The sequence below is a fragment of the Scardinius erythrophthalmus genome, assembly GCF_964197995.2.
Source record: "Scardinius erythrophthalmus genome assembly, chromosome: 13".
Taxonomy (NCBI): Eukaryota; Metazoa; Chordata; class Actinopteri; order Cypriniformes; family Leuciscidae; genus Scardinius; species Scardinius erythrophthalmus.
Window position 1 is genome coordinate 22353321 of NC_138233.1, and position 24434 is coordinate 22377754.

Sequence of the window (24434 nt, forward strand, 5' to 3'; positions counted from 1 at the left end):
GGCAAGACTGTAATGCTCTCTTGTCAGGCCTTCCATCATGTACTGTCAAACCTCTGATCCAGAATACAGCAGCGAGTGTTCTTGAAAGAGCCGAAGAGGGAACCTCACATAAACTTGCACTGGTTGTCCTCGCATCAAATATAAAGGACTGATGTTTGCCTACAGAACAACCACTGGCTCTGAACCCCATACCTAAACTTACTACTTCATATTTACGTGTCCTCCAGAGATGTACTCATTTATGCCGAGAGCAGTATATGGCACTATTTGCATTCAGTAAAATCAGAAATGAATACATGTAGGTGGGTAACATAAGACCACATTTTGTCATGCCATTCATCCACATTTCAGTTTTATGTTATCAGTTGTTTCAGTTATGCGACCGGAAATCTCAGCAACCTATACACTTCCACACTCAGTAAGATTTTGAAATGTTTTTAAAATAAGTCACTTATGCTGAACCAAGGCTGCATTTATTTAAACAAACAAACAAACAAAAAAACAGTAAAAAATTGTAATATTGTGAAAAATGATTGCAATTTAAAATGTTTTCTGTGAAACAGAATATTTTGTAATGTTAGACATGTCTTATCTGTTACTTTTGATTCATTTAATTTATCCTTGCTGAATAAAAGTATTATTTTCTTTAAAAAAACAAAAATCTTACCGACCACAAACTTTTGAATGGTAGTGTACAAGTCAAGATGAACATGTCTATTGTGTCCTTTTAATACAACACTCAGATATGACTGCATCAATCACCTGTATTCAATTACAATTTATTTCCCATATAAAAAATAAGCATCAAGATGGAAGAATACACTATGGTCTCGTGACGTTCGCACACGGACACAAAACTAGAAATTACATTTTAAGTAACAAATCAATGACAAAATCAGCTTTAGGTTTAACAGAAATAAAGCATTCATGGCTGAACCAGATAAATAATAATCAGAATGTTACGTGTAAGCCTGAAAAATAGCATGAAAAATGACTGACATGTCATGTCATGAGCTTTTTAACTACCATAAAGAGAATGCTGATCAATGTCGTTCTTCAGCAGACATCTTTAAAAGCATTTTTTTTCTACTGTTTCTTTTAAATACCCTTACAAGTATTCATCATACTTGAACAGCAGCTTAATCAAAAGCTGCGTTGCTCCGTTTCCACTCAGGATCCTTCAGCCCTCTACTACCCGTTTCAACATAGATCCCAAGCCACCTTTAGCCACTTGTAGAGGCGTCATCTTTTCCTTGTTCTCAATGTAGATGCTGGCACCATGTTCCACAAGGAGTTTTGCAGCCTCTGCTCGGTCCTCATCACATGCAAGATGACTGGCAAAAACAATAAAAATAGTTCATGCAGAACAGGTCTGAGGAGGTATCTATATATAATACAATAGAGGAAAAATAACACTAGTGGTTCTGCACTACTTACAGTGGCGTGTTTCCTTCTGAGTCTTGAATGTTGGTAGAAGCGCTCTCTTTCAAAAGAAGCTGAATGAGTCGGTAGTTGCCCTTAGCAGATGCTCTGTGCAGAGGTGTGGATTGCAGTTTATCTGTTGCATTAGGATCTGCACCGTTTTCCAGCAGAATCTGGGCTATCTGTTAAAAAGTACAAGATAATAGTTTTATTTATATAAAATGTTTCACATTTTTCAGAAAGATTTTATGTAATAATCTAATATAACTTTGAAAAAAAAAACTTTGAGTTGGCAATAACTTTGAGTTGGCAATATATTAATATGAATGAAACACATAGAATATAATATTAATATGAAAAAAAGTTTCACAATTTTCAGAAAAATGTTATGTTGTAATTTAATAACTCTTTCATTAAAAAAGAGATGGCAATATATTCATATAAAAATGAATCTAAGATAATTTTAATAGAAAATGTTTACAAAATTTCAAAAATGTTATGTAATAATTGAATATAACTTTGATAAAGAGTTGGAAATACATTAATGAATACAAGATAAAATTAATGTAAAAAGTTCAACTAATTCCAGAAAAATATAGGTAATAATTTAATATAACTTTGATTTAAAAAAAAAGAGTTGGCAATATATGAATATAAAATGAATTTCAGATATTATTAATATAAAACATTTAACAATTAACAGAAAAAAAGTAATAATTTAATATAACTTTGATTTAAAAAAAGAGTTGGCAATATATTAATATAAAATTAATATAAGATAATGCAATTTAAATGTTTTTACAATTTTCAGAAAAACAAATGTATGTGATAATTTAATATAACAGATAAAAATTTAAATAAAAAAAGGACCAGGCAATATTGATATAAAACATGAATAAGATAAAATGAATCTAAAAAAAAAAAAAAAAATCACAATTTTAAGAAAAAGTAATAATTGTATATAACTTAATTTAATATAATGCATGTGGATGGATGCATCCATGCATATATGAATGATACCAGTGCCAAAGACAGATTTCTGCTCTGTGACAAAGTTAAACTAAGCTCAACTAAAAAGCTGGCAATATATTCATATAAATATATAAAATAATTATGAGATCAAATTGATAATGTAAAAAGTTTCACAATTTCTAGAAAGATCTTATGTAATAATTGAACCCTCTGATGAAGATAAAGAGCTGACAAATGTAAAATCTACCTCATATCGATCTTTAGATGCAGCGTAGTGTAGTGGCGTACAACCATTCTGGTTCACAGAGTTCAACTGAGCTCCTCTGGATATTAAAGATCTGACAATTTCTTCTCTCCCAGCAGATGCTGCTATATGAAGAGGAGTCCAACATGCCTGGAATGACATAACATGGTAAAGAACTCCGCCAAGAGGATATGCAGTGAATGACAAAGTATCTACCATCAAGACATTTGACTACATAATATTGATGTCTTGCATTAACTGCACTTATAAATGAATTGGAGAGCAGTAATAATAAGGGGGGGGGGGGGGGGGGGGTTTAAAAGCAATAACATTCACTGACGCAGTATAAAGCTTCTGGAATGTCCCATGAAACAATGCTGACTCACATCATCTTCGATATTCACTTCAACACCAAGATCCAACAGAAACTGCACGATATCCGCATGTCCAGCTGAACAAGCCCAGTGCAGAGCAGTCCTGCAGTCCTGTATGGAGCAGCAACATAGCATATCACTAAAACATCTTAGACTCAATGGGAAAACTTCAATATAGCATCATGCTAACTTAACCACTGTGCAACAGCACCAACACGTTCTCACTTACCTGGTCTTTTTTCGTCGCTAGTGAGCTGTCAGACAAGACGCATGTTTTAAGTTCTTCAAACTTTCCAGTGTACGCTAAATTACAGATCTCTACATTTGATACGCTTCCCTCCATCTCAGACTTTGGGGAGCACCAATGTGACAAATTCAATTCAACTTACTGGCCCCGCCCAAAACATACAAGCTGCAATGTCATTGGATAAAACAACTTACTTAGGTGCCGCAGAATGGTGCCTGATTAAAACAAATATACAAACTCTAGCAAAAGTTCCTAAAATGAAATAAAGCCGAGTTGTACTATTTATGGTTATCTTAAGAAGTATGTAAATCTTTTTATTAATTAACAGAATTATTAACAGAATTTACTAATTTACATAATGCATACATATAAATTTACTAATAGAGTCCAGCCCAATTGCCATGCTGAGGAAATCTATAGTAGTAAAATGAATAGTAAAAAAAAGAAACATATTCTTCCTTTATGCATTTTCATCCTTTATGTATAAATATTTTTATATTTGTGTATTTTGTATTCCCCGTGGAGTTTCCTATCGATTGGAACTATGGTGGGAACGTAGAATGACGGTGTGGTTTTCCAGCGGAACAGTAATCGTGAGCACAAACACATTTGAGCACATTTTTTTTCCCGATGTTGGATTTGTTTTTCGAAAAAAGTAAGATAACATAATTCTGATATTTTGGATTTCAAACACTTAAAACGACTGAACATCGCAAAGATTGGTTGAGTGTACGTTTAGTTACCATGGCTGCGGCGGCAACGGTGGTAAGTTCATTCATATCAACATTCATTAGTTGAAGGGATAGTTCACCCCCAAATTAAAATTCTGTCATTATTTACTCACCATCAAGTTGTTCCAAACATGTATGAATGTCTTTCTTCTGCTGAACATAAAAAATATATATTTTGAAGAATGTTGTGGGGCCCCATTGACTTATATAGTATGGGAATAATAAAATACTAAGTCAGTGGCCACCGTCAACTGTTTGATTACAGACATTTTTCAAAATATCTTCTTTTATGTTCCACATAACAAAGACATTCATACAGGTTTGTAACAACCTGAGGGTGAGTAAATTACCACATGTATATAGGCTATATGAAGAGTTCAGATGCAAAAGCCTCTAAGTGCCATCTGAAATTTTCTTCTAGAATGATCATTTTTATAAAGCTTGTACATAACTTAATACTCATCTATTCTGTTCGATATTGATCAGGATTTCAGGGCTCAAGTTGATCAGTCATGCAGATACTCGGAGGAATTCGTCAACATCTATTATGACTGTATGGATAAGAAAAGAAGGGTATGCTCAAGTTTAACTTCACTTAATGGATGCTGATTTAAGATGTTAATTAGCTGTGCACTTGAAGCATTCTCCATAATGAATGATTGCTTTCAGACTCTGATGAGGCTGTATCTGGACAAAGCAACGCTGGTGTGGAACGGCAATGCTGTCACTGGACAAGATGCTCTCGGCGAGTTCTTTGAGTCTCTTCCCTCCAGCGAGTTTACAGTGCACACTCTCGACTGCCAGCCTGTGCATGGTATGCAAACTAAGACTACATTTGTTATGCTTTTTCATATTTTGAATGTCATTTTGTATTAAGAAAATCTACACGTGTGAATTAAATGTTTGTAATTATTCAATCTAATACTATTTAATATTTTTTTAACAGAACAAGCAACTCAGGGCCAAACTACTTTGTTGGTGGTTACAGCTGGTTCAGTGAAGTTTGAAGGAAACAAACAGAGATACTTCAACCAGAATTTCCTATTAACTGCCCAAGCCTCTCCAAACAGTGATCAGCCAGTATGGAAGATTGCAAGCGATTGTTTTCGCTTTCAAGACTGGGCAAACTGAATTGTAGTGTCAAATTATTACTATTATTTTTTGTATAGCTTTTGTTTTCTTTCTTTTTTTTTTTTTTTTGTAAACTCGTTGCAATTGAAGTATTTACTGTAAATAAAAAGACAGTTGAAGTGTTTGTAAAATGGAATAACTCAAAGTTAGTAGAAAATGATTTTACTCGTCCCCAGTGTGTATTACATACAGAGACTCACAATAAAAAGAATAAATAAGCATCATAGAACATTCTACAAGCAAATTTACAATTTCTCAATGCAAACACTTGACTGCTGTATGGTTTTGCTTATGGTGGTGATAGGAACCCTGAGGGCCGTGGAGGAAAGATCATTCCAGAAGGGTAGTAGTGACTGCTGGACTTCTTGGATTAATGGCTATTCATTTAACAATGGCTAAAAATCCCTGACAAAAAGAATAGTGCAAATGATAAAATTATTATAAATAAAATACACTTCCTAGAATAAAACAAGCCAAGATGTGACAATACCTGTACAGATCATACTTTCTCAAAATAAAACAAAAATAAATTAACATGGGTAAAAATGAAATGTATAGATTTCACCAAATAAATTAATATAAAGAATACAATATTAATGGCAAAATCCATTTTCTGGGGCTAAATTACAAAATTTTTTTTTTAACTTTATGCATTAAGTATTGAAAACTGATTTAATGACATATATTACCAAATATATATTAAAAGCCTGCAGAAGTGGAATTTGAAAGATACAAGAATTTGTGGCAGACAGCCACTTAGCACAAAAATGAGTGGTTTAAAAAAAGATGACACAGATGTAATACAAATTAACCGCTGTGGCATAAGGGGAATATTATTCCGAAAAAATAAAATAAAAAAATCCCTTCATTTAATTCATTTTAACAGCACAAATAAGCAAAAAACACTTGCCTATCATGTCAACCTGCCCTGAGTCATTCCATAAGCAAATATGTACTAGCAAATGTGTGAATCATAACAGCAGCAACAACAAAAAGTCTCATTAGTAAATAAAGAACATGGTTTGTAACCATTATGAAGACACTAATGCCTAATGCATTGCATGGATGGAGCACACATAATCGAATTATAATTTACAGCCAATAAGAGTCAACGTTTAAAATAGTGACCAATCAGAAGGCACAAAAACATCAATATATATTACTTGCCTCTAAAAGGAGGCCGAATTCTGCAGTGCAATGACTTCACTTCAGCTAGCGGTTTCATTGTTCAAACTACCAAACCAAGCAAATGAACATTTTTTTTAACAAAGAAAATGAAATTTCACACATATTGAAAAAAAAAAGCACGAGGTGATGGCAGTATATCGCTGTTGTAATGGTTGAAATCCTCTTTACAAGAGACTCCTTTTATATACTAAAAGGAGAAATTAGTGGATACTTCATGCTGGATAAGTTGAATATCGTCCCTTGTCCGACAGTTCTCAAGCTACTCAGCTACAACTCTAATTGTAAACTAGTTCACAGCAGAGAGACAACAGAGCTCTGAACGAAAAGCCCATAAAGCTCAGGAATAAAAATACAGAAAATACAGGCTTATCAACATTGTTCATCTTCGAAAATCAGTGTGCATCACTAAACAATGGGCAGTGGTGAAAGTTGTGGCAAAATGTGTTTTTTAACATTTATTGATACACAGCAATGTTGCACGGTGAGGAACTGATGAAGATGTCTTTGGCTGTGATGAAGGTCCTACTTGTGGCCATACATTCTTTCGATATCATTGAGATAGTGGTTCTTCAGTTCCTTTCTCTTCAGTTTGAATGCGTCCGTCACCAGGCCCGTTTCGGGGGTCCAAGGCTCTGGACTCAGATGGACCATGACTGGTATCTCAAAGCGCTGGAGTTTAACTAGAATTATGGAAAGATTATTAGAAGACAAGCTCTGACATGAAAACATTTCGTACAATTCCAATATGTACACATTAACGTTCATAAGTTTGGGGTCTGTTTTATTGTGAAATAACTGTAACATAACTTAAATAATAACTTTTTTTTTTTTAAATGTAATTCATTCCTGTGATGGCAGAGCTGAATTTTCAGCATCATTCAGAAATTAATCTAATATGCTGATTATTGCTCAAGAAACATTTCTTATTATTACCAATGTTGAAAACAGTTGTGCTTCTTAATATTTTTTGGGAAACTGATACATTTTCACAGGACTCTTTGATTAACAGAAAGGTCAAAAGAACATTTATTTGAAACAGAAATATTTTGTCACATTATTTTATAAATGTCTGATACTTTTGATCAATTTAATGCATCCTTGCTGAATAAAAGTATTAATTTCTTTTTAAAAATATTACTGAACCAAAACTTTTGTATGTTAGTGCATTTTAAGTAGCGTCAACTCAAGTTAAGGTCTAGTGTGCACGAAGTCTGATGAACTAAACAACCATATAAATGACATAAAAAAAAAAAAATTGTGAGCTATTTTTTGGTACCAAAATGTATTTACAACATAAGTAAAATGTTGAATTTTTGTCATCTTCTGAATGGTCTCTCTATAAGGATTAGTATTATTATTATATATATATATAAAAAAAAAAAAACTATGCTAAAAATTCAGACTGGGTGTTCAACAGGCCTTCAGGGGCCTCCTTTTACTTAGCTTCAGTAAATGCCTTGATACAGTGACCCCATTTTGAACTTAGACACCATGTACCGTGCTGCTACAAAACCTGGAAGTAACACTCACTTGAAGTTGCGACTTCTTTAATTTCTCTCAGAACTTCCCTTTCCATAAGTGGGTGGTTGCAAATCTCTTCCCATGTGCCTTCAATGCCCTTCTGATTGGCGAAAGCTGTCAGCTTCTTCTGATTAGGAACAATGAAGCTGATAACGTAGTTCTGGTCACTGGTGGGCAGAGAGAGAGAGAAAAAAGAGGTCTGTATACAGTACATCTGCTGTTCTAAAGAGAGGACCTTTTGTTAGGGTCAGTAACATCCCATATGCGTCAGACAAAGCCGAGTGTACAAACCTGTTTGCGTAAGCGCAGATGTTGTCAATGAGAGAGCAGTTCTTCAGGGCTGACTCAACTTTGCCTAAAGAGACGTACTCCCCAGCTTGAAGTTTCACAAGGTCCTTCTTGCGATCTAGGCGTTACAAAATAATACGATAGATAAAATAAACGTGTGATTTTGATTCAACCAGAAAACAAGACTTGTGATGCTGAATGTAGACATACCAACAATCTGAAGACAGCCGTCAGGGTGCATCTCTCCTACATCACCAGTGCAGAACCACCGCTGTCCGTTCTGATCCACATAGAAGTCGTCATTATTACAGCTCTCACTCCTGTAGTAGCCCATGGTTACATTAGGACCTCCGATGAGGATCTCACCACGTGGATGAGGCTTGTCATGTTTTGTATAGCCACCTGAAAGAAAGCATATAATGAGAATTACGACCACTGTAACAAGAACTAAAAGATAAAGGAACAGTTCACCTGAAAAACCCTCGTGTCATTTCAAATCTGTATGCCGTTATTTAGTTTCTTCCATAGAACACAAAAGCAGACCATTGTTGCCCAGCTCATCACGCAACAACACTTCATAGAGAAACGGATTGTAATTCAAGCCATTATTTACTGATACTATTACCAGCAGTGTTATTTTAGTAGTATTTATACTATTATAGTATTTATCAATACTTTTAATCATATTTTATTTTTATATTTTCAGTTTTCATTTTAATTTCAGTATTTTTTTGTTTGTATTTTTATATTTCTATTTAATTTATTTTTGTGACAGTTTTAGTAATTCTATTTCTTCAACTTAAACATTTTAGTTAGTCATTTTAGTCCAAGTTTTCCATGTAAATTATATATTTGATTTTATTTCAGTTTTACTTCAATGAACAAAAACAATTTGTAATAGTTTTTGTTTTTGTTAACAATAACAACACTGCTTAGCTGAAGCTCACGACACCAAAAACAATACCTTTGGCATTTTTTAGTCTAGATGCCATCAGATTACTTATTATTAGATGATGCACGATATATCGGCCACCATATCGGTATCGCTGATATATGTCCATTTTTAATGTTATTGTTATCGGCCCGATAAAATAAAAATAAAAAATTAATGGTGAGACACTTGATTTTTGCAATCAAGCTCTCAAAAAATATATAAAAACTTGAATTTAGATTTATCAGACTGCTCAGGTATGATAAATCTTGGTTATTGGTTATCGGCTATCAATTATAAATTCATTTTTCATACCGGTGCATCCCTACTTATTATGCAATATTACATTTATGCATTTGGTAGATGCTTTTATCCTAGTGACTTGCACTGCATTAGTGTATACATTTTATCATATCTATCAGTTCATGCATTCCCAAGGAATTGAACCCATGACCTTGCGATTGATTTCGCCCTGTTCTACTGTTTGAGCTACAGTAATGCTGAAATAGAAGTAAGCAGTTTTTTTTTTTGTTTAATTTGTGCTCTGCAAAAAAGATAACAGCATACAGGTTTGGAGCAACATGAAGGTGAGTATACATACTTTTTAGTGGACTATTTCTTAAGATATTAACAAGTAGCTAAATGGAATAGGGTACATTGACCAACCTTCAGCCCAGTCTTTGAGTTTGACCTCACAGCAGATCAGAGGAGAACCTACTCGTCCTGTGCTATAGTCTGCAACTGCACAACAAAGAAAACAGATGTCATCATAACTTCCACGGTCACAGCTTGAAGCATTAGGACAAATATCTCTGAAGATATTCCAAAATCAGAGAGTCTATTTACACTAAGTGCAAATAGCCCGCCTTGTTGGCAGAGGCTATTGACATTAACTCCGCCCACTAATGTCTGGTTGGGCCAGACGAAATTACGGAAGAAGCCGGATTGTCAACAGTAACATTTTTATGCAAATCGACCCGAGTTCATATCCGCCTTTTGCCGAAGTTGCTCAACTCCCTTTTCCCATCTCACAACAGATCGGAAAGGCATTTATTTTCAATAAAAATGAAGAAAATATTCAAAAAGTGGAAATAATGTGTATTTAATAATAGTGTTTATCGGTTAGGGTTAGGAGTAGGTGTAGGGAGGGCTTTACTGTCCCAATAAGGCAGCATCCATTTAATAATTTTAATTAATATAATCATTTACATTCTATGTTATTATTGTAGACCGTTTAATGTACAACAACACTGAGGTGCAAATAGTACCCTATCTGCCACTATTTATAACCATAAATAGCATCTATCTACTAAATCTTATTGCAAATACTGCTATTTTCACTTGGTGTAAAAAGAATCTATTTGCTACTTGCACTTTGTTTAAATAGCAATAAATTATATTTACACTGTAAATAGAAGCTATCGCTGCCTTTCTAAATATGATTCTACAAGTAATGGTAAAACGAACAGTGATAGGTTGGAAAGGATGTTTCAGATGCATCAGGACTACTTGCCTTCGGTTATAGTGCCTGCTCCACAGGTCTCAGTAAGACCGTATCCTTGACCAACAGGACAGCAGAAACAGATGTTCATGAAGCGCTGAGTGGCGGTAGACAGAGGAGCTCCTCCGGACAGCATCATACGCACATTCCCACCCAGCAAAGATCTGACTTTCTTAAACAAACTGAACACATCGAGGAACAGAGACGATTAAAACTCCAGACTCATTAACAAGAGCAATGTGATTAAATGAAGGCCTATTTTCATATCATCTTACATATTGCACAGGGGAGCATCGTAACCCTTCTTGATCTGCTCGAGCTTGTAGTCATAAGCCAGTTTGAACAGTGTTCTCTGAGCGCAGCTCATCTCCTGCACCTTACTCATGACGTTCTTATTGATCCGGTCCATTATTTCCTGACAGAAGAAACGAAAGTGTCCGATTTTAACATTATTTAAGTGAACAAAGCAAGATGATCGTTTCAGAAGAGTCCGACTTACAGGTACGGCTGCCATTAGAGTAGGTTTCAGCACGCTGCAGTCACCTTTACTTCCCTTCTTAATTTTGGTTGACTACAAAGCAGAAACAAGCAATTCAATCATCTCAGATTAACATATTTTGTAAAAACCTCACAAATCTGTGTAAATGTGTGACTATATTTATCTGATCCAGTAACAAATTGAAGTGCTGTACCTGATCAGACAGCGTTTGTGGCGTGGAATAGCCGATCCTGCAGCCGTATGTCACACATGAGATCTCAGCCGTCATTTCCAGGACATGAGCAAGAGGAAGATATGCAATATACGTATCCTTTGGTCTGTGGAAGCATAGAGACATTTTAATGTCAGGCACGTTTGCATTGCAGTGTTGCACTGCAACAGTTGTGTTACGGAAGTACAAAATTCCATATTGAGGAATTGATTTTTAACTATAACTCACGAAGCGTTAAAGAGAAACCTACTGTAAGCTATGAGGTTGTTAATCGATGCTATTTTTGAAGTCATCAGCCTGCATTATTTCAATCTATTTTTTAAATAATCATGTTTAACAGCAGAATTATTGTTTAAAAACTACATTACCCACGAGTCTGCAAATAAATTTTAGATTTTCAAATATTTTTTTGCTTCAAATAAATTCACTGCAAAGCTGGTTTAATTGGTTAATGGCTTATAAGTCTATACCGATTTTTTTTTTTTTTTTTTAAATCCCTATGGGGAAAATGAATGGGAAAAATAGTTCCAGAACCAAGACCACTGAAAAAGTAAGCGGCCACTGTTGCATTTTATTGATCATTATACACACCCCAATCCAGGTATCCTTTCGCACTGGCCTGCCATTCCAGCAATCAGGTTACTGTGGATGATCATCACCCCTTTAGGTCTCCCGGTGGAGCCGCTGGTGTACATAATAACAGCGAGGTTTGACGGGACGGGCTTCACTATTGGTATGTTCACTGCAACACAAAGGACACATTATTTTCTTCTCTGGTGATGGAGATCGCAAATCGCTCTGTCGATATTGTGTGGGTGAACGGAGGGTAAACTACAGGCAATCTGTGAAAAGGTTAATTAGCATATAAATAAAATGTCAACTGTAAAGTCTGTGCTATTTATAAGATGTATCAAAGCGTTCTTACGGTTTTCTGGCTTGGCTCCCAGCTCTTGCACAGAGTGCATGCTGTGGATCTGGATGCCCTGTGGAAATCCTGCTGTGCTGATGCCCTTGCTGTCCACATAGATGATGTGCTTCAGATTGGGCATTTGAGGAAGAACACTCTGTATGGGAATAAAAAGGTGAAGGAAATATATTTTTCATTAAATGCTTCCATAATTTAAATATTTCAAGTGGCAGGGTAAGTAAAGCCAGCTGGCACCAGATGTTAACTCCAACTTTGGACTGATGATGAATTTTGCTTACTTAATACCAACAAAATGTCAACATGAGCTGTCGTCAGCGTAATGTCAAACTGTCCTGACACGGAATGTCTTATGATGTTGGTGGCCCGTTGGGAAATTTTAAACTACAATAGGGCCTGATGAGGCATTACTGTTAAACCCTGTGTTGTTTCTTACAGAGTTGAGATTCAGTCACTGAGTAAGATCTTTCTGACAGATTCAGTGTGTTCATTCAGTGAAGATTTCATTGCTGATTCAAAGTGACAACTCATGAGTTCATTTTTGCAACGGTTTATAAGCACAAGCTAACAAGAGTCACTTGTTTGATTGTAGTTCATACTGCACTGGTTTTGAGTGGAGCTAGCAAAGACGATTGAAAACAAGCGTTGGCTGTGTTCAGGATTTGATTCATTGACTGCAAGTTCATAACTCATCTAATAATTATTCTTTTGCCTTGGATCTGTAATATAGCAAGTAAACTGGATTGTTAGCAACATGTTTTCGGCCTTTGACTAACAAACAAGCTTACCTTCAGTTTGGTTTCCAGCAGTTCTACACTGGTGACCAGGTGTGTAACTCCACACTCATTCAATCCGAAAGTCACTGCCTCCTCTCCTAGAGTCGCATAGAAGGTGACCACTACAAAAACCAAATGAAACACAGGTCAACAAAAGAAGATGAAGATTAAACAACACATTTATTCAATTTTGACATCTGAGTCATCACAAGAAATTAAGGGATAAAACCTATGACTCATATGAAATATTTTTCTGTTTCCTTACATGGGAAATTGCGTCTGAAGCAGGCCTGAGCTGTGATCATCCACTCTGCCCGCGTCTCACAGAAAATTGCGATGGTGCATTTTGGCTGTTGGCCTAGTGCTGTCAGTCCGCTCCCAAACTGACTGACCACAGTGTCCATCTCCTCATAGGACAGCCATTTATAATCACCCTGAATTAACTGCCAAGACAAAACCATCAAACACCTTCATACTAACAAATATATTATTCAACATGGAGTTTATTTTTCTCCAACAAATTATGATTTTTGGAATGTTCACACAGCATTTGAATGTGGACCAAATGTTTTTTTTTATTAGGATGACAGTGTGAACAGCAAAAAGCACACTAATACATTTTCTATAATATTTTAATAATAATTTATAATAATAAAATATGATTTATAAATTAATAAATTATAAATCTATAAATGTATGCATATCCATAAATATAACATTAATATATAAGTTCATATTCAAAGGAATATATACACAACCTCTTAATTTGAATTATTACAAAAAAAAACATCCATATATATATATATATATATTCTAACATTCTATTAATCAAATAATACTGAAAAAAGTATAATGGTTTCCACAATATTATTAAACAGCAGCAAATCAGCATATTAGGTTGATTTCTGAAGGATCATGTGACACTGAAGACTGGAGTAATGATGCTGAAAATTCAGCTTTGCATTACATTACATTTTAAAATGTATTCCAATAGAATAGATAAAGTCACACAATACTATTCCACAGTGTTACGGTTTTGACTGTATTTTTGGTCAAATAAATGTAGCCTGGGTAAGCATAAGAGAAAACATTCAAACATAAAAAAAGCTTTTGAACGGCAATGTACAATGTAATGTACAAACGTTATGTAACAGGCCTGTTTAGGAAAGTCGCTTGTTTACACCAGCGTCTGACGTGAGCCAAATTTGAAAAGGTCATGAGAAAATTTAGGTCAGCAGAAAATTTTAAATAGCCAATTTTCTTGCAGTGTGATCACAGAATATGTACCTTTTTGAAAACTTTCCCATTCGGTTGAGGCTCATTTTCTTCACTCAGAACTTCTCGGGTTCCCAGGCAGTCCGCCTTACCGAAACGCTGCACCGCAAAGTCAAACAGCTTATCAAGAGTGTCTTTTCCAGGTAAGTCCACCGTGACCAGGGAGTCGAAGTGATCCACCGAACGATATGGTCCATCCGCCTGACCGGTGGTCGACTTGGATTTGAGCCTCTTTGCCAGGACTTTCTTTTCCTGGGCTCCAGTCAGGAAGTACCATGGCAGAAAGCTTAAGACGGAGTAGAGCCACACCACTGTGTGTACTGGGAACAAGAGAACGGTACTCAGGTCCATGCTGAAAAGCTGAAGGGGACTGAAAGATGAAGGGATCAGGCCAAGCCTGAGGTAGAGTCAGTTTGTTGTTCTGTGTCCAACTGAGGATCGAAGAATCGGGATCAAAGTTCAGAAAGACTGGGGAAGTGTCCAATATGTGGTTCCAAAATGTGCAACCTGGTGAGAATGACAGTTAGAAATAGAGGAAATTTATTATATTCGAGTGTACTCAACCAAAGCACAGTACCCTACTTTGGCTTGCTTAGTTTAGGTTTAAAAGATAGCCTACTTAATATTCAGTAATATAATCGAATTGACTGCACTGACACTATTGGATGAAAACAAAACTTGAACTGAAGTGAGCTGAATGATGAAACCACTGATTCGACTTAGTTTCATAACTTATGAATTTTGCAACATCTACACTGTTTTTGAACTGAACTAAATCGACATTAAAGCTGAATAACGACACTGTCGTCTTCAGTGGAGCTGCTCATTATGGAATCTTGTTTGAAAAAAATCACTTAATGAAAAAATAAAAAAGGTAACTGACTTTTTATCTAACAATTCTGAATCTTTTTTCTCGCAACTGCAAGATTATCTCACAAATTGGACTTCATAATTCGCAACTGCAAGTTTATATCTCATAATTCAGAGAAAAAGAATTTAGAAGTCAGAATTGCAAAACGTTTTTGCCGCATAATTGCAAGTTTATATCCTGTAAGACTATTTTTTTGCCATTTAATTCTAAGTTTTTCTTTTTTTTCCTCAGAATTGTGACATTCGGAATTCTGAGTGGAAAAAAGTCAGAACTCGCAATTAAAATAGGTAACTAACTTTTTATCATAATTCTGACTTAGTATCTCAGAATTCTGAAATGTAAACTCGCAATTGCGAATTATAAAGTCCGAATTGTGAGATTAAAAAGCTGCAATTTTGTTACTTTTTATTCTGTGGCAGAAACAAGCTTCCATAGCTTCCATAGAACATTACAGTTATTGAACTGAATCAACACTGAACTGAATAATGACACTCGTATTTTCTATAGCGATGCTTTACAGCAGAATGAATTTCTCTCATTTATTGAAGTTTAATGGTCATTACTCCCTGCTCATCATTGTGAAGCTGCTTTTAAACATTCAGTATTATATAAAGTACTATATAAATAAAGGTGACGACATTTCTATGAGAAAGAGCAAGTTTGAGGCTTCAAGCGGAACAGTTTGCATTCAGTCGGACACTTTAATGAGAAAAGTAAGGCTTGTTAAAGGACAGTCACATGTGCTGCGGAAGAGACACATTCCAGGCCAGTGAACAGTGTCTCTCTGGTTCTCATTTAATTGCACTAGTATGATGTCAGAAACACCCTGCTAGGGCGGCTCTAGCCTAAAGACAGGGCGGAAGAACAAATGAACAATGAACAAATAACAGTGTGATATTAAGACACATGTTTACCACACATCTAGCTTTTGGAGATTAATGTTTGTTTAAAACTTGACACACTCATATCTAGTGTTCCTGTTGCTGGTACAGTCATGGATTAGTCTAGATCTCAAGGAAACACACAAAATTATCAAAAAAAAAAACATAAACAAATCAATTTCCTTGGGTTATCTCCGTCATTAGCCACGTAGGTGAACTCTGGCTTAGAGCTTCATCACAGGCAGATAAGGTCATCTCTTGATCAAATGACTGGTGTCAGATTAAGGAAGTAAAAATGAGTTACTCATAGACGGATACAAGAAACGACTTCAACCGAACACTAATGCTACAACCTGTACACAAAGACCTAAGTAAATTTGCATAGTTTTGCATAGTCATGTTGCTGTGCTAACAAACTGTGCATTGTCTATGAAATTAGATCCTTCAAGTCCCAGCTGACAGTGAAGACAAGTGTGACCATCTGCAGGGGCTGTTAAAAAGCATCAACAAATGGCACAAGGTTAATGTAGGACATAGTCCACTGACTCAGATAACCAAAGCCCTCTTATTATGACAGTTAGTAATCTCTCTCTGTTTGTTTAGGCTGACAACATTTTGGGGCACAGACACCAAGTCATGATCAATCCTGGTAAAATGGCACATGCCGTTGACACAACCCGATTTACAGTTCAGGGCAAATTTATGCTATTCCAATGCAAGAAAGACAACAAACTAGTGGTCAGATAATGTTTTTAGTGGCTGATTTCTAGGGATTATTTATATTTTGATTATTTTATGTTACAACCTTAAACTGATAAATGGTCAATATTTAACTTTTTGGAATCTTTTGTGCAAATAAAGTTCTACCAAAGTGAATTTAGACATCACAATGTAAGCACAATGTAAAATGGATATTCATTTGCTAAAGATTTACATTTAACAGTTTTTTTTTTTATTAAAGGTTTAGTAAGTGTTCAATGACAGAAAAGGTAATCTAAATGTAAAATAGGAAAAATGAGCATCTACAATTAAATATAGGCTACATTATTAAAACATTCACATAACTTCACACTAGGGCTGCACTTTATCGAAACATCGTTAATGTACATATCGCAATATGCATATCGCAACGGCTTGAGACATCTGCATGATTTTAATAGGCTATACTTCAAAAAGTTACGTTTTAGGTTGAAAAGTCAGTTTTAGGTTGACGCATATAGCAGCAATAGACTGGTAACGCGACTGTTACTTGCGTGTGACTTGCTTGGCGTTAAAAAGAGTTAAGCGCAATAAGCTGCGGAAAACGACTCATTGTGATACTGTCAGACACACACACCTGAAGCCCGCACGCAGAAAGGTGACTCTCAGACAGCGTGAGATCCCAAATTCAGTTCTATTTCGTGGCTTATTGCACTCAAACGGTCAAATACACACACACAGTTATGGCATGTTGAGGATTCATGTAAACAGTCGGTTATGTGTTAACTTAAGTGAACGTCAACAAATTAGAAATGAAATTGGATGTGTGTCAAAAGGATCCATAAGTTAGATCTTAAAGTGATAGGAGACTAATACAGTAAATCTGCTACTGTATGTCAAATAACTAAAGAAAAAGAGGAAATCACTCAATGCTCTTGACCGAAAAACTTTTGTAGATTTATTATGGATCAATGTATATTATAATTTGTATTGATGCTTTCATTTTATATTGGTTATTTAATTTTCAGTTTTTAAGAATGTTTAAATATAATTAACATTTATTTTTTAACACTTAAAGCAATTTCGCATCACATATCGAATTTTCCTTCAAAATCGTGCAGCTCTACATCTTACCTGGGACATATTAAAGCGTTAGTTCACCCAAAAATGAAAATTCTGTCAGTAATTACTCACCCTCATGTTGTTCCAACCCCGTAAGACTTTCGTTCATCTTCAGAACACAAATTAAGATATTTTTGATGAAATCTGAGAGCTGGATCACTCCTCCTGCAGGCTTATGGACACCTTAACTTGCTGGCCCAGAAAATGTATTAAAGACATTGTTAATATAGTCCAACTTTTCATTTCCTTCTCTCTGGACCTCGAGTCTTTTTACGTAGTGTAATAGCGTAGTGCGCCTGTGTTGCATGTCGGTCAGGGTATATTCTGGCAAACCGTTTGCCAATCACGTCTAGCAATCGGCAAAGCAAACTGTGGCACACGCCATTTACCAACAAGCGATGGGTAATTCGCAAAGCACAATGTTATTTTCTGTTTCCCCAGCACGATACCATTGAACGGCATAAAGTAAGAGGTTTGAGAAGTAAGAGGCGGGGCACCAGTTAAAAAAATTTCAAAGTTAAAGTTCACGCAAACTGGTAGCCTATTAATAGACCAGGTTTAGTCAAATATTGATTGTTTATAGCTGAATTAGTTATAGGCTATATAGCCTACAATTATACACAACCGATTTTATTGGTTTATAGCCTACAGCAATCCTACGCATGTAGGCTACACGTCTGGTACGAGTTTATGAATGATCTATCACGCTGTTTGGCCGTAGGCTAGCCTACTACAGAAATATTAAGTGATAACGATTTCAGTAACAATCAATTGGATAATGTTTTGATGAACTTACGAATCAAGTTAGATGAAGTTACTGTAAAAATGTATTCGTATAGCCTAGAGCTCAATTCACATCGTTTTCGTTTAAAAGTTTTACAAAAAAGTCATATAAGCTTTATGGCTAGACGATATCACGAAATATGTTGCTGATAAATGATACACTGTTTGAGAGTTAGCCTAGTTATATTAAATTAATTTACCCGATATATCAGTGCCACTTTTAGTGAGCAATGAGCATGACTGCATGAAATTACTGGCATGTCAAAGTCTGATATAGACAATATATTTTCCGCATGCTATGCATGGCTTCGTAATTTTACTTCATGCTTCTTCGTTTTTCCATTAGGATCTGTGAATAAACACAACATCGGGATTTTACACATGGTGTAGGCCTAATTCACTGTAGGCTATTTCAGTAAAACATCAGAAAACATCTTTATTTTAAAGCAAAACCACCGTGACAAATAAGACCATAATAGGCTACCAAATAGAACACAAGCCCTGCATGGCCATTGGGTTTTGTGCGTAAAATGGGAATAAAAACCGCGCAGTGCTAAAATGTGAAAATAAATAAAGAAATATATATTTTTTACTAAAACAGATATTATGTCGATCTTTAGGTTATGCAGATAGCTATATGTGACTGTTAATATTTGAAACCATTTTTATATACATTACACGCAGATTAAAACATGAACACACAATGCGGGGGTAGATAAATAAATAATTGGATTTTTAATGTCACAGTCGTAGGGCCTATGTGTCAGGTTTTAAAATCATCGGTGCCGTCACCAAGAGTTTGTTTGCAGCCGGTGTGAAAGCACAATGGGCACGCACGCGCAGCAAACGCTCTTTCCGACGCACCACTCAGGCGTGCTGTATGAAACCGGCCTTAAAATAATTGTAATGTGGCGATCGGGTGCGGATATCTATAAATCAGAGAAAATTATGTTGCGGGTGGGTGGCGGTGCATTATTAATTAGAAGCAGCCGATTCGGGTGACGTTAAATATGATCCGCGCATCTAATGTAGGCCTATTGAGAGTGAGGAGTCACGTGCCGACTTGGGTTGATTTGGGCGGGGTCTGAGCCTGTCGGCCATGATGGAAGGAGACGCTATCGGTTGCCAGGGGCAACGCCTTCAGAACTACACAGAAGCGCGACTAAACATTCCAGAGCTCTTTCATTTTTGCGCATTTATTAGGCTATTATTATTAGGCTATTTATTATTTCAGCGGGACACAGACTGATCTACGAATACGAAAAAGAAAAGGAAGAAAGTAAAGCAATGCAAAAAGATAAAGCAAAAGAAAAGGGACCTTACAGGAACAAGCTCACACCAAGCGCAAAACAGCGGTATTTAGAGAAGATAACATATAATTCGTCTTGTGTTGACCTAACGGGCGATCTTTGGTCTTGTGAATCTTGTTCCCTGGCCAAACTGAGGGCTAAGTGAAATTTCATAACTTTATATTTAGGCTATTTAACTTTACCGTTGTTGTAATATTAGACTAGAGCGCTGACTTTGTATGTTTGACTGAATCGTTTGCTTTATTTCTTATTGTATAGCTTCTTGTACTTTTTACTTATAGGCTACTTACTTTTATAATGGCTATTATTGATAAAACTGAAATTCAACAAAAAGAGACAGGGTTTAGTTTTTTTATTATTATTTTTTTTTATTACAGTGATGATCAGAGTACAAATGCACATTATATATTGCCTGAACCATATTAATAAGTTTAATATTTTTAAAATTTAAACGGAAAGAACAATTTAAATATAACAATTTAAAAAAAAGTTTTGTTATAAATATGCTAACGTTACATGTAGTGAATATAATAAATATGCGTTGCCTGAACCACATTTGTGTAATGTTTAAGATTTCTTTAAATGAAAACGAAAAGAGGCAGTGTAGTGTTTTATAACATATTTCGTTTTATTGTTGCCTAAAATGTACATACAGAGTGAGATAACCGGAGTAGCAGAGCGAGCTGAGTGACGCGCGTCCTCGGGAGTCATTCTCCTGAGCTGCACTTGACATTGAAGTCCGAACTTTGCGTACTTGCTATTGAGAAATGCCTAATGTCGGCGCTTGGCTTCTTGTGACAAACACTGGAGCAGTTTTTACTTCCAGGCATGGTAAAACAGTGCGGAATTGCGAAAACCTCCTCTACTACCGAGTTAACAGCACACGTAAACAATGATGTTTTGCCGCTGGAATCCTGCCAACATGGCGGATCGAGGGGAGGGGCTCTATACCGTGACGACAACTCCTCACTCTCAATAGCCTCAGTATTAAACGATCAAGCTTTAGATGATTTTTTTCCACAGAAAATGAATGACACAAAACCATTTAAAACTTACCATACATAGCCTACATGAAATAATAGCCTAGAATGCGTTATGCAATGATTTAATAAATTATGTTGGTTGGAAGTCTTATTTCTCTGATGATTGGCTACACTGAATTTCTGAAAATTTCTAGTTCATAAAACGTCTTAAGTGTGGCTAGGCTACCCTGTACCATCTGGAAGCTTTACAGCATGGCCACCAGTTTGAGAACCACTATTAGGCTAAAATCTGTGTTAACGGACTTTACAATTATATTACAAAATGGAGGTATGAACTTAGATATTAAATTCGATATTTTATTAAGATATTACATAAGAATGGGGTTGCTCATGCCAATATCTTATATCGTTGGATTCTTTATTGGATTATAGGGGAGAGCGGGGCACAAAGTAACGCTTTTTGACTTTCTCAGTTTGTGTAAATCTACTTATGGTTCAGAGTATTTTTTTTCCCACATTAATTTACCACATGTCTTCTACAATTATGTGTTTTTGTTTTATTAATACAGTATATACTTTTTTCTTGATATACCCCGAAAGAATGGAAGTGAAATGTGACATGCCCCATAGGTAGGGTACATTGTAACATGTGTGGGGCACATTGTAACATGTGACCATATGACAGCTTAAAATGTTATCTGATCTAATAAAAAATATATACAAAACAAACTAAAATATTTTCTAAATAAAATAAATTAAAAAACGTTCTCATAATGACAATTTTTAATAATTAAATATAAACTCATTTTTGACTTTTGACTACGAACACATGAAAACACAGCTATACAACATAGTTCAAAACAAATAAATAATTAGTAATTTCTGAACATTGACTCTCAGTCAGTTATCACCTTTTTCTCACGTTTTCTCAATAAAATTAATAAAAGTATAGAATATAATACCATATTTCTAATAGGGGCACATTGTAACGCAGAGTGACAACATGCCCCCGCCTGCACAACTGGGATTTAAACCCGGCTAGTGTCTTCTGCTAGTTAGCGAAGCATTAAACAACTATCTCAACTGTTAAATAACATCTTAGAGATTAAAATAATATCAGATTTGTCTAATTTTAAATAAACACAAAAAATAGAGATGAAAAATTAATTTAAGTAAGAAATTTACTTTTGCTATGGTTTAATAAATGTCAATGGATATCTTCCAAAAAAAAAAAATATATATATATATATATATATACACAAAGTTTCGTCATCCAAGCATGTGCGGAAGTATTTAAAACAAGCGTGTTACAACTAGCCCCGCGTTAGGTTGTGCCCCGCACTCCCATAGGCTATATTCTATCTATGTTCCAAATATAATTGCGTTCTACTAATTCAGCTATAAACAATCAATATTTGACTATTAAAATATAGACCTTGTCTATTAATACCTGTTTGCGTGAACTTTAACTTTGAAATTTTTTAACTGGTGCCCCGCCTCTTACTTCTCAAACCTCTTACTTTATGCCGTTCAATGGTATCGTGCTGGGGAAACAGAAAATAACATTGTGCTTTGCGAATTACCCATCGCTTGTTGGTAAATGGCGTGTGCCACAGTTTGCTTTGCCGATTGCTAGACGTGATTGGCAAACGGTTTGCCAGAATATACCCTGACCCATGTCACCACGTATCACACATGACCAGCGTCGCCCAACAGTGAGCCTACATGGTGATATGCAACACAGACAACTAGGTAAAAACACTACGCTTAAACACTAGTTAAAAAAAACTCGAGGTCCAGAGAGAAGGAAATGAAAAGTGGAATAAAGTCGTTATTTTTGCGCACAAAAAGTATTCTCGTCGCTTTATAAACTTAAGATTGAGCCACTGGAGTCACTTGGACTATATTAACAATGTCTTTAATACATTTTCTGGGCCAGCAAGTTATAGTGTCCATAAACCTGCAGGAGGAATGATCCAGCTCTCAGATTTCATCAAAAATATCTTAATTTGTGTTCCGAAGATGAACGAAAGTCTTATGGGGGTTGGAACAACATTAGGGTGAGTAATTACTGACAGAATTTTCATTTTTGGGTGAACTAATCCTTTTATTTCAGCTCTATCCTTGCTCATGCAAAGTTAATAGCATTAACCAGTAACAAATTAACTTATAAATAAAGAAACATTGATGCTGACTGGATCATTTTTTTTATCTACCCTGATAAGTTGAAACCTGTACAAAGGTTATACTCAATCTGAAGCCTTAAATCCTGGTGAGAGTGGCCAGTGAGCTGGACAGCCAATGATATGCATCCCTCCAGCTCACCCCACTCACCGACCAGATCTTCAGCAGGTGGACAGACACACAGCAGACGGGAATAGAATGATTGGATTCTGGATCTGATCCCATTATCTTTGTATCTTTTACAAACTGACCTCTATGGCAAGTTGACCTGAATGCACAGTTTCAAATTTTACATCAATACTAGTGGTTGTGACAACGATTCCTTTACAAATATTAGCATAATCCACTGATGAGGTTGTCATGTCATCAACACCTTCGAAAATCCAACTTTCTGTTCACATAACGAGTTGACGTGTACTTTTAAACGATTTAAAGGTCAGATAAAGTAAGAACTACCATAAAACATTAGACTGATTAGACTGTAACAATAGACTGATTTCGATAATAAAAGCTAGGCTATATAAAACATACCACCACTAATATATTTGCACTTTGCACTAATTTTGGGCGCGATCACATAATGCTCAAAATGCCGCCTCTAGGCACGACGCAGCTCTCATGATTTGAGACACAACGCACACGTGTTCCGTCCGTCACCGTGGAAACGGCTCAGTTTGATGAATGAAACACGTTTAATTTAACCCAGATCGCTTTGATTACTGGAATCCGGCAAAGCTATTATATATCGCTAGTCTGATCGTTTAAATGTGATGACGATGATGGTGGCGCTCTTTGACGGATGCGAATTGCGAACGTCACATCATCATCATCATCATCATCACGAGAGGATGCCAAGACATGCTTTTCCATCACCAAGCCTCATATCGATTAATTCTGTACTAAAAGTCAATTTACACACTTTAATTGTCACTCAGACCTATTAATGACGTATAATATTCAGATTTGATGAAGTACCCTGATGTTAGCCAACTAGCGCACCCTTTATCTTTCATTCATCTATAAAGTCGCAGTAAACAAGAATTTTTTTAAAAACAATCCCCTCGTAAAGAAGCTCTGCGGTATTAAGATTATAGTAGCGTACGAGTAGCTGATTAGAAAATGATGGCCGTTAAATCTTACCGGCGTTTAGTCTCTTGCCTCCAGAGCCGGATCGACTGCTTGAGTTTCTGGCTGCCAAGCGCAATGACCGACAGTTACCTCCAGCGCGTGCTGTTACACCCGGAAATATTGCGTCATCTGACTCCATATTTTTCAGCCAATAGTCGTCCAGATAATGAGCAAAAGCGCATCATTCACTTCCCGTTGCTGTTGGTGCACTTCAGGTCACGGCTACAATGGTTCTAG

The 24434-nt window shown here is 35.8% G+C and overlaps 3 protein-coding genes across 4 annotated transcripts; 1 reads left to right on the forward strand and 2 right to left on the reverse strand.

The window, feature by feature from the left end:
- Positions 1 to 241: 241 nt before the first annotated feature.
- psmd10 (proteasome 26S subunit, non-ATPase 10) lies at positions 242 to 3417 on the reverse strand. Its single transcript, XM_081382250.1, has 5 exons — positions 3242 to 3417; positions 3025 to 3123; positions 2642 to 2788; positions 1438 to 1604; positions 242 to 1334 (listed from the first exon to the last, which is right to left on the reverse strand). Exons 1-5 carry the CDS (start codon positions 3353 to 3355, stop codon positions 1181 to 1183), a joined length of 681 nt encoding a protein of 226 aa, XP_081238376.1. The 5' UTR covers positions 3356 to 3417; the 3' UTR covers positions 242 to 1180.
- Positions 3418 to 3469: 52 nt separating this feature from the next.
- Positions 3470 to 5493, forward strand: nxt2 (nuclear transport factor 2-like export factor 2). 2 transcript variants are annotated; one of them, XM_081382253.1, is made up of 6 exons: positions 3470 to 3559; positions 3785 to 3852; positions 3978 to 4024; positions 4477 to 4563; positions 4660 to 4804; positions 4937 to 5420. In XM_081382253.1, exons 3-6 carry the CDS (start codon positions 4004 to 4006, stop codon positions 5119 to 5121), a joined length of 438 nt encoding a protein of 145 aa, XP_081238379.1. In that variant the 5' UTR covers positions 3470 to 3559; positions 3785 to 3852; positions 3978 to 4003; the 3' UTR covers positions 5122 to 5420. The 2 variants fall into 2 exon arrangements, with proteins under 2 accessions (XP_081238379.1, XP_081238378.1); XM_081382252.1 differs by having other exon boundaries at positions 3785 to 4024; positions 4937 to 5493.
- On the reverse strand, positions 5268 to 24423 carry acsl4a (acyl-CoA synthetase long chain family member 4a). The gene is made up of 15 exons (XM_081382251.1): positions 24210 to 24423; positions 14249 to 14743; positions 13227 to 13404; positions 12974 to 13083; positions 12186 to 12324; positions 11852 to 12002; positions 11243 to 11366; positions 11050 to 11121; positions 10826 to 10965; positions 10563 to 10732; positions 9716 to 9790; positions 8329 to 8520; positions 8122 to 8236; positions 7840 to 7997; positions 5268 to 6989 (listed from the first exon to the last, which is right to left on the reverse strand). The coding sequence occupies exons 2-15, from the start codon at positions 14585 to 14587 to the stop codon at positions 6832 to 6834; spliced, it is 2121 nt and encodes a 706-aa protein (XP_081238377.1). The 5' UTR covers positions 14588 to 14743; positions 24210 to 24423; the 3' UTR covers positions 5268 to 6831.
- Positions 24424 to 24434: the final 11 nt, after the last annotated feature.

What these genes read in the sequence shown, in the direction of transcription:
- acsl4a (XM_081382251.1), bottom strand. Translation starts at nt 14,587, where the DNA reads ATGGACCTGAGTACCGTTCTCTTGTTCCCAGTACACACAGTGGTGTGG. An exon ending in CTTCAGACGCAATTTCCCAT is followed by an intron (nt 13,084 to 13,226) that starts GTAAGGAAACAG and finishes TGGTTTTTGTAG; the next exon opens with TGGTCACCTTCTATGCGACT. An exon ending in TAAAGAAGTCGCAACTTCAA is followed by an intron (nt 6,990 to 7,839) that starts GTGAGTGTTACT and finishes CCATAATTCTAG; the next exon opens with TTAAACTCCAGCGCTTTGAG.
- psmd10 (XM_081382250.1), bottom strand. Translation starts at nt 3,355, where the DNA reads ATGGAGGGAAGCGTATCAAATGTAGAGATCTGTAATTTAGCGTACACT. An exon ending in TAGCGACGAAAAAAGACCAG is followed by an intron (nt 3,124 to 3,241) that starts GTAAGTGAGAAC and finishes TGCTCCATACAG; the next exon opens with GACTGCAGGACTGCTCTGCA. An exon ending in TCAGAAGGAAACACGCCACT is followed by an intron (nt 1,335 to 1,437) that starts GTAAGTAGTGCA and finishes TGTTTTTGCCAG; the next exon opens with TCATCTTGCATGTGATGAGG.
- nxt2 (XM_081382252.1), top strand. Translation starts at nt 4,004, where the DNA reads ATGGCTGCGGCGGCAACGGTG. An exon ending in TGGCTGCGGCGGCAACGGTG is followed by an intron (nt 4,025 to 4,476) that starts GTAAGTTCATTC and finishes GATATTGATCAG; the next exon opens with GATTTCAGGGCTCAAGTTGA. An exon ending in GTATGGATAAGAAAAGAAGG is followed by an intron (nt 4,564 to 4,659) that starts GTATGCTCAAGT and finishes GATTGCTTTCAG; the next exon opens with ACTCTGATGAGGCTGTATCT.